The sequence below is a fragment of the Cryptomeria japonica genome, chromosome 4, assembly GCF_030272615.1.
Source record: "Cryptomeria japonica chromosome 4, Sugi_1.0, whole genome shotgun sequence".
In the NCBI taxonomy this organism is placed as follows: Eukaryota; Viridiplantae; Streptophyta; class Pinopsida; order Cupressales; family Cupressaceae; genus Cryptomeria; species Cryptomeria japonica.
Window position 1 is genome coordinate 724,005,308 of NC_081408.1, and position 13,952 is coordinate 724,019,259.

General features: G+C 37.9%; 1 protein-coding gene across 2 annotated transcripts; it reads left to right on the forward strand.

The window, feature by feature from the left end:
• Positions 1–9,075: 9,075 nt before the first annotated feature.
• On the forward strand, positions 9,076–13,370 carry LOC131027471 (uncharacterized). Of its 2 annotated transcripts, none has more exons than XM_057957553.2 (5): positions 9,076–9,984; positions 10,112–10,204; positions 10,541–10,644; positions 12,030–12,333; positions 12,673–13,370. In XM_057957553.2, the coding sequence occupies exons 1-5, from the start codon at positions 9,475–9,477 to the stop codon at positions 12,877–12,879; spliced, it is 1,218 nt and encodes a 405-aa protein (XP_057813536.1). In that variant the 5' UTR covers positions 9,076–9,474; the 3' UTR covers positions 12,880–13,370. The 2 variants fall into 2 exon arrangements, with proteins under 2 accessions (XP_057813536.1, XP_057813535.1); XM_057957552.2 differs by having other exon boundaries at positions 9,085–9,984; positions 11,913–12,333.
• The last annotated feature ends 582 nt before the right edge of the window (positions 13,371–13,952 follow it).

A 13,952-nucleotide genomic window follows, 5' to 3' on the forward strand; every position in this document is an offset into this window, starting at 1 on the left:
TCTAAGATTAAGGGTGTAGTGATTATACAAGGTGTTTATCCATGTGGAGAGGTCACACTTGGTGTTTATATAATATGTTGATATCATGTATGTCTGGATTATAATTATTATACTCTCGATATTCTATAAATCAGCTGAATAGTTGGTTTTAATAAGTATGTCTATATATCACTTTGTGTGAGCTCACTAAGGTTTCTCAATGATACAAATTCATTATAATGGACACTAGAGACATTTGTATGAAACACTTGATAGATCATAGAAGAATGGTATGTTGTAGATTAAGAATAAATAAAATGTTTCCAAAGACCTTCTCGGTGTTGATTTTGGATAATACAATTGTAAACATCTTTTGGTGGTGGGTTTTCTCTTGTAAGTGTTTCCAACATAACAAAATGTGTCTTATGTAATCTTGAGGTTGTGTTTTGTTTTATTACTTTCGTATGTATTGATATTAGAATTGACACATGTTGTTAGTTGTTAATTGAGCTTATAATTTTAAGATTTCTGTATTTCAATATGTTGGCCCTCTATAACAAGGGTAAAAATCCCTACTAAAAGGAACATCACAAATGTCCAAACATAGTCAAAATTCTTAGGGAGGTCATGACTCTCAGTCACATTTGAAAGACCTTCTTGGTGTTGATTTTGGATAATACAATTGTGAACAACTTTTGGTGGTGGGTTTTCTCTTGTAAGTGTTTTCCACATAACAAAACGTGTCTTGTGTTATCTTAAGCTTGTGTTTTGTTTTAGTATTTTCATATTTGTTGATATTACAATTGATACATGTGATTAGTTGTTAACTGGGCTCATAATTTTAAGAATTTATTATTTTAATATGTTTGTCCTCTATAATAAGGGTGAAAATCCCTAATGAAAGGAACATCACAAATGTCCAAACATAATCAAAATTCTCAGGGTGGTCATGGCTTTTGGTCACATGCTTCCTAGCCCCCTTCAAGAAGGTTAAGGGATTGACCTACTCATAATTGGCCTCAACCCTCACGTGTGCATTTCACCTCTTATCAACTTCACAACTAAAGGGCTTCTAGATGGTCAAACTCTAGCAAGTTCCTTTGCCTTGCAATTGCTGTTGGGACTGATTAAAATTGAGTCAAAGTTTGTAGGCCTATTTCAGAGTTTTGCTTTTCATCTCCGAGCATCTTCAAATAAGTCAGTTTGAATGGCCTAGTTAGCAAGGGGGTAAAATGGAGCCAGTTGATTTTCAGAGGGTAAGGCTCAGGATTCATGTCCCACACCTTTCATTCGGCCTATTCAGTGATGTGAAACTTTCAAAATTCAATTTGGATAATTTTATGAGGTACCCAGTTTAAGGGGTGAGATGGAAGTGCATTTTAGGCACAAATGCATATTTTATTGAGTAGCCTACTTTGAGCGATTACATCTTTTGCCCTATTGATTGTCATGAAGAAATTTAAAGTGGATTCAATTCTATGCATAAATGTGAGTGAGCTTGCAAATTTTCAAGTCTTAACGAATCCATTTGCTCAGTTTTCAAAGCCGAATCCGTTTGTAGTTTGTGTGGTTTGACCAGTCCCTGTTTCGACAGCTAGTTGGAGCCTTGTTTCGCACGAGTGTAAAAGTTGCCTCAGTAAGCGTCATGCCATAATGTTTGTTTCGGGATAATGCTGGTATAAATGATGAGCTACATTTCAAATTTCAAGCCTCTACCAATCCGTATGATCGGTTTTCAAAAGAGCTCATTTTGCCATCAAATGCAGTTATCCGTACTTTCAGTGTTATATCAGTTAATGTAGCTGTTTTGGTGAGTGCACCATTTGCATCCTGTCAATCTGGTGATCAAACTGAGGATTCAAAGATTTAATATGTACTTTAAGGTACCTATGTTCCGAATTTGAGGACCCACGGAGGTTGTTTGATATTTTTGAGAAAGGCGTCATGTGTTGCCAGGACATTGACTTCATCAGGTCCGCAGTGTCGACAAAGCCAGTTAGGCATTTTCGGAAATTAATATCTCTTCGCTCGAGACTCGTCTTGAGAAACCGTTTGGTAGAAGTCATCCTTGTACATCAGAGTACACGCCTGTCAGATGGCGAGCTCCAGAAATGTGTTTTGATAGGTTTGAAAATTACATCTTCGCAATTAAATGCAAAAATTGTGGCGTAATCACCTGAAGGTTGCAAAATTCAGTCTGATGATCCGAAAACGATGCCAATTGTTTCCAGAGGTGTGTTTGAGGTCCATGAAGCATTTTAGGGGCCAGTTGCTTGAAAACAAAAAAAAATTTAGTCGGACCCACTTTGGGGCCCAACCCGGCTCGTGTCATTGCATAAATTTCATGGTAAAATGCCACTATTACCAGCTCTGTTTACATTTTGATCCTTTATGTCTTGTCACCATGGTGAATTAAGCAAGGTGTAATTCCAATATGCGCCTTGCATGGTTAATGGAAAGGGTGTTTTTTTTAAAGGATTCAAGACAAATGCAAATAGCATTTTGTAAGTAGCATAAATCCTCTGGTGCAATGTAAAAGAATGTTTATTATCTGGGTGAATCAAAAGAACGCCTTGAAGTTTAGACAGCAGAAGCTATGTGTTTGAGAGTCTGTGCAAGGAGTTCTAAGTAATTTCAGACAAAAGTCATCAAAATTGAAACTATTGTTAATGATCAGGCTAACAGAACCACTCCCACCATGGTTGCTTTTACCCCCAATGAAGGACTTGTTGGTGATCTTGCCAAGATTAGGATTGCAGTTAATCCAACCAACATCATTTTTTATGCCAAGAGGCTCATTTGGAAGGAGACATGGTGATCCTTGTGTGCAGTCTCATAAATTATTGTGGCCATTCACTATCATTCCCGGTTAGAATGACAAACCTATGTTCCAAGTGGATTACAAAGGTGAGAAAGAGCTATTTGCAGCTGAGGAAATAAACAGTGCAGAGCCATCTTTCCAACGTTCACATGGTGCCTTTGACCTCCACTTTTCTAAGCTCATGTCAATGCGAAGAGGGCTTTGGAAACATAAGCAAAGTCAGCGTGGCATTTTCCCTCACGTGCACCCCATCTCCCAAAGCTCACGTGTGTGTCTGAAGGCATTGCAAAGGACCCAGCTGGGCGTGGAGATGAGGAAAGGGTTGCAGAGACATTCTTGCCAGCCAAAGACCTCCCTGCAGCGTGGCTATGGAGTGTAGCCGAACCTTGAGTAATGCCCCTGCGTGGAGTTAAGGGGGGAGCGTTTGAAAACCTTAGCAGTTGATATTAACAGATGTCATCAACCATCTTCTCCCTTGCGTGCAGCGTGGTTGTGGTGTGAGTTGTGTGGCTGTTTAGAAGCTATGTTAAAAAAAAAAACGCGAGCTAATGCAATTGGCTGTTAAAAGCCATAAACCCCTCTGCGTGAAGTGGAAGGAACCAGGGCGCTGCTCTTGTTGACATAGAACATAGAAGACTATCATGTGTATGCCAAAGTAAAAGTGATGTTCTCTCCCAGCAATTTGACCAATCTGGCAATCAGTTTTTTTGTGGGTTTCGTAATGGTGCAATTGTCACTGTTGATATAAGAAGTGAAGAATCAGCACAGTTTGCAAGCATGCACAGGTATGCAGTACGCCATAATGCTCGTTGGGAGTAGTGTTTGGAGTATGGCGTGATGAATGAGGGGCCATAGGTAACATGCTTAGTAAAATGTAAGCCAAAGACTCCCTTGCGGGGCAAAGAGGAGAGCAAATAGAAGTTTTCAAACAAATAAATAGTGGCATGGAGAATTAACAACAGTACAAAAACCATAACAAATGCATTTGGCAGGTGTAAATCCAATGTCCGCGACCTTGCCGGCATATTCCCTCCCTCGCGTGCTGTTTGAAGATCAACACTTCTGATTAAATCTGGAAAATCGCCATTAAAACTCAGAGAACTCTTCAAAATGAAGCTCCAGGCTCAATCGCATTATCCCACATGCACTGGGAAGTGTTTTTTTTAAATGTTTATATCCAATGCTCCACAGTAGTAATATGTCTAAGCCATAAAGGCTTTTGACAGATGGTGCCTATGGGTGCCCAAGGCGGGCCCACGCATGAGCACGGATCTCGAGGCGACAGAGAAGATGATTGAGCGACGACCAGGTGGACCCCACGTAGGCACGCTTCCTGAGGCATACAGGCAAAATTTTGCAGAGGAAGGTCGGCTTAACGAGTGAGTAAGTTCGAGATGGATCAACGGTGCGCGCTATTTCGCGAAAGGAAGTTGCACGTAGTTTAAAACCAGCGAAGTTGCGAAAGCCAGGTGGCAGGTACAGTCAGCGGTCCAGCAGGCGGGTCCCGGTGAAGTGGCAGTGACGTGGCACATAGGTGGCAGTCCAGTGGCGTACAAGCAAGCAGCCCAGTGGCGATGACGTGGCCGATAGGTGGCAAGAGATGAGGTGTCATCCCAGGTGGCGTCCGATCAACCCCATCGACCAATTGGAGGCCGCCATGTGGCAAAGCGTCAGAGCACATCAGGGGCAAAAATTAAAATTAAAATTGTTTATTATATAGTTTAAACTATATTAATAAATGAAAAATTTAAATGATGGTGCACATTGGGGAATTAATTCGCCCAGGACTCAATTTTTGGCCAAGGTATAAAGTGTTATATATTTTCGGAAAGCTCTTGAAATGAGGAATCTGATTATGAAGTTAATTTTGACAAATGTGGGATATTTTGGAAGCAGTTTGGCCGGGAGTAAAATTCAGTTAGAGAGAAGATATTTGATATTTTCCAGTTGCAGATTTGATTTTCTTCCCTCCTCTTTTTATTCCCAATTCTTCTCAGTTGTAAGGGTTCCAGAATTCTGTGAGAATGGCTCCAGTTTTCATGGCTTCCAATTTTGAGTATTCTTGAAGATTGTACAGGGCAGGGCTTTTCCTTCAGTAATGGAGTTCAATTCTTGCTATAGGTGTTCTTAGTTGCAAGTTCTTGTGTATGTAAGGCATACATAAATTCACACGGGATTGTCTCTAGATTTGTATTTCCATTTTATCAAATCAGATCCTCAAGGAGGATGAAATTTGTTATCTCAAGGAGATAGTTATGATTGTTTGCAGGGATTCTTCAAGGAAGGATTTAAATTCTGTAATAAATCATAAAAAAAATGGAATATAGTTTCAAGATCTGATGATTTTGTGAATGATCTTAGTAATGCATTTATGCATGAATATTTAATAATGAAGATGGATTTGCAATCGAAGCTTTCATTTATAGTTTGATGTATGACTCTATTGCCCTTGGATAAGGCACTGATCTTGCAATTAAAGGGGTTCTCAAACCAATTTAAAATCCAATCAGAATACCTTTAGTTTATGTTATGTTTTGAAATGTTTTAACTATCTCATGCTCAAGCATAGTTGAGTTTTATGTGTAGATCTAGCCAATCTGCAATAAACTACTTGTTTTGGAGCCCTAGTGAGATCTATATGTTTATGTTGATGCAGTCTTGTGTGTAATAGGTCTGATTAAATGCATCAAAGGTATACTCGCCTAGGTTTTGCAGAGCCTGAAGAGTAGAAGGATTCATATCCTTGTCATGTTGTCCAAGCCCTGAGGTGTTTCATTGATTGAGATTGGCTATCTCATAGATAGATTTGCAGGTATACTTGGGTTATCACTTTTGGTGAACAACAATTGCTATACCCCCTATTTGTGATACTCAACCACCTATAAAGGAAGGAAATGAAGAGGGTATAAATGTTGACTAGGAGCCTATTCTTTATAGCTTGAAGTTTGTGGGAATAGCATGTCAAACCACAAATGTCAACAAATAGAAAGAATTAAAAAACATCTAATCACTAATAGTCTTAAAGTCAAATCAATGATACCTTATGAAATTCTTTTAGCAGAAGCTAGTATGTTCCCAATTGAGGCTTCAACGGTAATTCAATTGTTATGCTACTTAAAAAATATTGAAAATATGGATAAGCACCGCTGGCCCAAAATGATTGTTGAAGAGGTGTGAAGTTGTAGGAAGAAGACGTAGAAGAAACAAAACAACAAGTGGGACACAAATTTGCATGACTGTCCTAGCACTAAAGAGAAGATTCAAAAGTGAGTATTAGAAAAATTCAGGAATGCCATGTGGACAAAACAATTAGGTAGAAAAAAAACATACTATATTAAAGAATGTAACCATACTTGAGAACATGCTGAAAAAGTTTATTTAAGATCTATGATCAATGAAAATGCCAAATTTTCAATTGCTTAGTTGAGGACTGGATCTCATCATTTGAGATGTGAAACTGGCAGGTGGAAGTTGTCGAAAGAAGATTGGGAAGAAAGAACGTGCATTTTCTGCAGCAAGAGGGCGGTGGAAACATAATGGCATTTCATCAAGGAGTGTGCATCATATGAGGATATTCACAATCAATTTGAGAGTGAGTTAAAGGTGGACAGTTTGAATGAGTTTTTTGAAGAGACGAGGCTTCACAAAACAACAAGTTTCTTACTCGAGATTCAGAAAAAGAAAAACAACATGGAAAAGAACTTGAAAATGGGTTAATTTTGATTCTTGGTCCCCTAAACCATTGAGTCTCGTAGACATCATTAAAATTCCTTCATTCATTCATTCATACTAATGTATGAGAAACTTAGATGACCATGAATGTGAACTCCCTTGACCACACAATGATATATCTTTTTCCACTTAACAACTTATATCAATTCAAACTTGTTTTCAATATAAATAATATTAATACGAGACTCATTCATTAAAGAAATATTCTAGATATCACCTAACCCCATAGAATCTATGATCCTTAAAGGATATGAAACCCGTGATTTGGTTACCTAGAATGAACTCTACTTAAATACAATCACAGCAGTCTGCTGGGAGGAATAAATGTTCAAACAAGTAACACAAGAAAACCTCCTAGATTGAAATGAATACAACAAAGATAATTAATACCAAATTGAAAAAGATAATATTAAAGACCGGAATAGGAGCGCAGGGAAATTCCACGAGAAGAAAAACTCCACAAATTCGGGTCCACGCATATCTAAGAAAATTTCACAGATCTATCCACAAAAGTCGAGGTCTGGTGGATTTCACGCAATCTGAGAGTATATTTGTGATCCCCTAAATGCTCTCCTACTGTCTCTCCCACAGTTAAAATAAATGAAAGCTAAAACTGGATTGTGGGGTGGTGCGTTAGATCCACAAGCTGAAAGTGGAACCACCCACAACTCAGACAAGATCTCCTTCCCCTCCTCCCCGGGGATTCGATCCTCGATTCTTTCAAGATCTTACGTTGTCCCTTTTCTATAATTAGACACTATGTTGACTTCTACCCTCACTTTGCACTCAAAATCCACAACCATCATTAATGCCCACAATCTCTTTGCTTGCAATTTTTGCAATGCTATCATTCATCCTCCCAAAAACAAAACGACACAATACCCACTTCCTTTTAAAAAACCATCACTTGCCATTTGATGTTAAACATCTTTAAATTTTCTTGATGGTATTAGGAGGTCCTCTCGAAATGGTTATAGAGTCATCACGATGTATCATGGTATATACTACGTAACTAAAATTTTGATTTTTTATCGATGAAGATTGTTATTAAATTCATTTGAGGTAATGATAGAGTGAACAAGAGGTAAACGATCCTTGTCAATGAGAAGTCAAAACTTCAATTATGCAACATCCATCCATTGATGTCATGGTGCATCCTAATGGCTGGATAGATGTTTACGCCCTTTGGAAGCTTATCATATATTGAAAGGCAAAGTTTGGTCATTCTTTGAAAATCATTGCTGGATATCTATTAGAGTTTTGGATGTGTGTTCAGTGAGTAATCGTTGACGTGACTTTTCACATGTTCTTTTGTAATTTAAAGATGTCGAGGGTTTTCTAGTAGGAGAAGTAATTTTTGTAATATTGAGAGATTAAGTGTATGTTGAGGGTTTTCTAGTAGGATTTAGTTTAGATATGTATAGACCACATCCCTCAAACATTCGAAGATGGCTCCTTGTAGTTTGGGCAAGGTCTTGCCTAATGGTAAAGTGCATAAGACAACCCTACTAACTCTTTACAAATGGAATCATTTCTATAGTCATAATCATTTTTCACCTCATCCTTAATGTTGGGGGCAAGGCTTCTAGTCAAATGCATAGTAGTGTCAAGGCAACTATTATTACTTTATTGTAAGAAAAATCTTGGATAAAGAGGGGAGAGAGGGCTCCAGATCTATTTTCATGCATCCTTGGCATGGAGGCAAGTCCAAAATAGGTGTTTGAAGAATTCAAAAATGTGGTAGGTTGGGCCCTTAGAATTTACATATGAAGAAATCAATCAAACAAAATAAAAGAATTTACATATGAGGGAATCACTCAACAATTTGTCAAGAAAGAAAGAATAACCATAACACTAAAGACTTCCATAACAAAACAACAAATCCCCCACACCCCCCCCCCCCCCCCCAAACAATTAAAATATTTCTAATAACAATCCATTTTAATCTTTTACATAATAATATACCAAAACTGTCAAGGGGTTGTAACTCAATTGATTGGGCACAACGGGTGAGGATGATGGTATGAGATATAGAAAGCCATCCAACAAGACTGGCTCCAAAACCGTTTAGATGTATGCTTACTCAAATCATTGTAGTCCGCTATATATAAAGGTCGTGGCTAAACCGGCTCCAAAACCGCACAGTACGGATCAATAACCTTCGAGTTATTGATTTTTGCAAGTGATCAAAAGAATTAGCTGTGGCTATCGAAAAATCATCAACACTAATTTTTATATACGATTTTGGGGCCGGTTTAGCCTCGTCTATATAGATACCTGAAATGGCAACATATTTCTATTAAAAAATTATACCAAAAATTGCAAAAGCTTTTGATAAAGAGAACAATTAACCTTCACTCTTTTTGAAGTAGTGCCAACCTTTTTCCATGTAATTTTATCTACCCAAAAAATTAGATGAAGAGATCTCGTGTACTTGCGAACGAAGAAAGCAAGACTACTGGGAAATAGTGTCCACCTATATTCGGTAGCGTTGGACCTAAATCTGTAGCTATTCCAACTTTGATGCTTACTTTTAACTGCTACAAGTTCAAAACTCTCGAGTCTCAGCCTATAGGTTTCTTTTGTCTCACAAGTTCAATACAATTGTTATTTTGAGAAACTGAGAACCTTACCTCTACAGTAACTACAATACCAAAATTAGAGAAAATTGAAAGCTAAATCTACTGATTAGAAGAAATGTATTTAGGTGTCCAGTTGTAAAATAATTTCTCCAATTGTTGTTTTGCTTGTAGTAGATAGGATGACTTTTAAGGTAAAATCTACTAGTTTAGGAGATTGTTTCCATATGGTTGTCTTGTTATTATAGAATATTATTATTGGTCTAAGATTCATATAATCAGCATCATTGTTGTTATTTTCGCTGATACTGTAGTAGATGGGAACAGTTGTAAAAGTTGTGAAGTTTATTCATATAATCTTCAATGGAGGAAAGGCTTGAGAGAGCATCTCAGTCCTGCGGCAGGTCTAGGAAGGCCAAAAATGGCGAAAAGAAGATCCCCCAGCGCGGATTGGGAGTTGCCCAGTTGGAAAAGTTGCGCATGGAAGAGCAACAAAAACAACAGCAACAACAACGGGTTATGGGTTTAATCCCTCAGGACCAACTTCATAGGCAGATCAAGGCTTCCTTTCAGCCACCTCATCCTTCTCCTACAGCTCCCTTTGCTCTGGATTTACCCCCAAGGGATTCGATCATATGCCTTGCAGGGCTTAATGTTAGTGTCCCAGTCCATATGACTAATAATAATTATGCTCTGGCTGAGTCAAATTCCTGTGTTACTCATGTCTCTGTAGCTCCAGATTCTGTGGTGTCAGCTCCTTTTCAGCAGGGTTTGGGGTCTGAAATCTCTGGATCTGCTGCAGTCAATCACCGGGAGTTGATGTTTTTTGAGCCCTCTCTGTGGCCATCTGGTCCCCCAACAGAGCTGCCAATGGTACATAATGCTTTCTGCATTTTTCTTTTCTCAATTCAATTTTGTTTTTACAATTCATTGGTTTTTGACATTGGGATTTGACTAGGAACACCCAATTAAAATTGAAATTTGAATATGGATTTCTCAGATGAATGTTTCATCATGTGGCGCTGTACAAACGGAGCCCCCTTCAAACCAAATTTACTCTGACAACGCTGGTACTTGGCCAGAGGAAAACAAGGTAAATAAACAAATGACACTTTACCCCATCTGAAATTCATGTCTTATTTTTATTCCAAGGAATGATTCAAGTGATTATCGTTCCATCTCTTTCCTTTTATCATGCTGTATTAGCCAATCTTATTAATGTTTGTGATAATCTTTTGGGTTGATGAACTACTCCCCTGCTTTGCAGATGTTTTTTTTCCACACACCGACCTCTGTAACATTGACTTATTTTGGATATTTGTAATGAAATTTCTCAGAATTGGATGTAGACTTGAACTTCTGATACTCGATACTTACTGATCTATTTTAGTTAGTAGTGGTTCAATACAATTTCTTGCTGTTGAAGCAGATTCCAGGCAGAAAACGTTTCTGGCCTTTCTCTGAAGCAAACATGCTCGAGGTCAAGTCATCCAGAGTGGAGCCTTCTAGTCAGAATACTGTTGGCGTTTTCAGGTACCCAGCTTGAAATTTTGTGAAATTGAGTTGTTTTTTGCAGACTTAGTATAGTAAGGAAGATAAATCTTACCAAGATTTGAGGTTTTTTTGCATTGCATTCTGTTGAGAATGGTAGTTAGCTACCTTGTGCTTTTTCCCATAAGTGCAACTCTTTCCTAGTATCCAAATACTTACAAGCTTTACTCTTGGAGAGGCTAGCAGAGTCAACTTCTGTTAGTTATTGCCCAATTTCCTGTTCTTCCTGTTCAGTCACTTTGTGCTAACTGTACTATTAGGCTTCATCTTGTTAAGTGGTTCTTGAACTTGAGTCATATAACAAGCCTATAGCATCAAAGTAAACAGTATGACATGAGTTAGGAACATGTCTTTGTGTGGATTATAGGAACTCTATTAAAATATCTACCTATTCAAATACATGTCCTTGTTTTCATTTTGATGTCTATTTAGCAGATTTCCCATGAAATGATAAATATCTTTTTATTTGCTTTTGTCCCGAGGATTTTTTTGAATTATGAGTTGGGTACTTACTGTCCGTCTTTGCCAAATGGTTGCGAATTTGAGTCATATGCCTCTCTGGCTTAGACCTAAAATCCCAGCTTTGAGAAACATATTGAAATCTTTCCTACCAAATTTGAAACATCAAAATATGAACTGCAACAGCCATATATAGAATGATTTTTTTAACAACATGATCTAGTACAACAATATGAGTCAGATGACTGCCTCAATGCACTCTTTGGTGCTTTTAGCACTGTTTATTGCTGTGGATTAATTAATATCCAACATTGCCCAACACAACATGTTAGAACTTAGATTAAATTATCAATTTAACTCATCAGCTACTTCAAACTATACAACTCAATTTGGACTTTGGAAACTTATCGATCAGATATATAGAATGTTGAAACTTGAGAGCCTGACCTAGTTAAACCATCTTCACATAGTGACCATTCCTAGAAGACACCAAAATAAATAAAAGAAAGATTCTTATTGTGGGCTACTTCCTATCAAGGCATACCTTCCTGGCTTTGTCTATTTCAAGTATAAATAAATCAATCTTACCAGTAAAGACAACAAGTCAACCTGATCTCAAGGATTATAAATCTACCTCAAGTCAGCTGACAACGTTATCATCATGATATTCTTACCCTCATCTCCCAGGCTGGGGAAAGTTGCATTGTGCATTTCAAATGCTTTTTTTAAATGTTTAGACACAGATTTGCTCACAGGTCATGCTTCTGATGTTAAGATTCATTTAATACCAGGGATTCTGTGGCAACTTGTTTTGAACCCATTCAGATGGCAGCAGAGTGGCAATCCAAGTCTGAGACAGTATCTCCTGCTTGTAAAAATCCTCCTGAAATAAACTTTTCTTGTGACAGTGAACAAGGACACAGACAACAATTGTCACCTCTTGGCCAGGGTATTGTAAAGGATAGCTGCTCGAGCAACAGCACAAATTTAATGCAACCAAGCTTTCAACTGAATTGGAAAGGTTCATATGAGAATGACATTTCTTCCCAGGAGAAAGAGGTGCCCAGTGATTTTTTGACACTAGGATTGTCTACTTCAGTGAATGATTTTCTTGATAGCAATTTCAAGAAACACTCAGGAACTTCTGATGGAAAGGACTCTTCTACTTCTGATGCATGCGAAGAACCTGGGCATCCAAATCATTTGCAGCAGGTAACATTTTCCATGCTTAACTAGACAAGCAAGGCTCTGAGAGTGAATGCAAAACTGATGCGACTTCTCATAAATAAAGCTAATGTTTAACATGAGATACTTTTGCACAGTGTTAATCAGACAAAATCCCCAATTGAGTCCTGGTCATGCTGTTGTTCACTGTTTGAATAAAGAGAAACAGAGCTAAAAATGAATAATGTGCTTTGGACAATTCAAATGGCAAGCTGTTAAATGATAATAATCTTTAGAGAATACTACGGGAGATAGTGAGTAGAGACACCAGTTTTGTCATATGATTCTTGCCTGGAAACTGAAAAGCATTTTCTTTTGATAATCCAGGAACTAAGTACAGAGGCAGGCAGCCGAGCCATGTGCCGATTTGGTGGGTTGCTTAAGCATAGATCAACCAGTGCAATCGATGACAGGTGCGGCATACCTTTTTACAAGTTTTTATGCTATGAATCAAATACCAAAGGCATAGCAGAATCCATGTGCCAGGACAATATAAAAAAACCTGCTGACTTGGACCTAAGGCTAACTCTGTAATCAGTAGATAAGGATTACTACATCATGTAAGAAGCTACAGATATGCATCATGTGGTTAACTCTGTCGTCAAGGACAGATTTTTTCTGGAATAACAGGCCCTTTTACATGTATTTGGCTCTGGGTGAACTACAGGATCAGCCTTCACATGGTCTGTTTTGATGCATTCATTTAGTAGAAGAGAGATCTAATATGTATTCGAGTGCAAATGGATTTTTAGGAAACCATCTGTTTGTCCAAGCAAATTTGAGACAATAGCATGTACTAGAAGTTGTAACATTTCAGTGCAGGGAGAGATGAAAGGCACTGTATGACTTTTTTTAAGCTTCACAGTTGTTTATTTGAACCTTTGAAGAGGCATATGGCCGTATCTCTTGATTTGTTTAGAGTCTCACTAACAGTAAAGCAAGTTTTAGATGATTTGAGGTTTCCTAAAGAAGTCTCCTCTTTGTGAGAGAAAGTTATGAATGGAATTGCTAAACCTTAGAAACTAGTGTCTATATTTACCTCACTTCTTTTGGCAATGACAACATGGAATTTAATTACTTTAAAAGAACTTGAATATTGTTGCTCTTTAAGTTATCCAGGACGTTAAATGTTTTTATTTGGTGCAATTTATATTAGGGTTTAAGGTTCCTTCCAACAAGTGCAATAAGTTGTTCAAGGAGATGGGTTTATCCAGGTAGGCCTGGATCTGTTTTCTACCTGACGCTGTTTGTAAATTGTACTTAGGTGTGTGGATGGATGCATATCCATGCATATATATTTCCAACTTTCCAAACATGTCAGGCCTTAAAAGAGTCTTCACTTCCCGTTGCTTTCCTTTCCCTGCATAATCAGTAACATGTAAGTTATCTTGGCAAGACTGAAAAGGGGGCATGTGCATCAACTTACAGACCAACTAGATCTTTTGAAGCTTGGGGATGGTTAGGTTCTGTCATGATTTGTTTGTAAGTGTTTAGATTGGTATCATCCAACTTCGTAATAAACAGTGTCATTCTATATCTCGGTAAACAAAAGGGTTCCCATTTGTATGAATTTATGTAGATATATTTATATATTTAGAGTTGTGTAA

Coding starts and splice junctions, on each gene's coding strand:
- LOC131027471 (XM_057957552.2), top strand. CDS start 9,475: ATGGAGGAAAGGCTTGAGAGAGCATCTCAGTCCTGCGGCAGGTCTAGG. Junction 10,205..10,540: donor CTTGGCCAGAGGAAAACAAG/GTAAATAAACAA, acceptor CTGTTGAAGCAG/ATTCCAGGCAGAAAACGTTT. Junction 10,645..11,912: donor AATACTGTTGGCGTTTTCAG/GTACCCAGCTTG, acceptor ATTTAATACCAG/GGATTCTGTGGCAACTTGTT.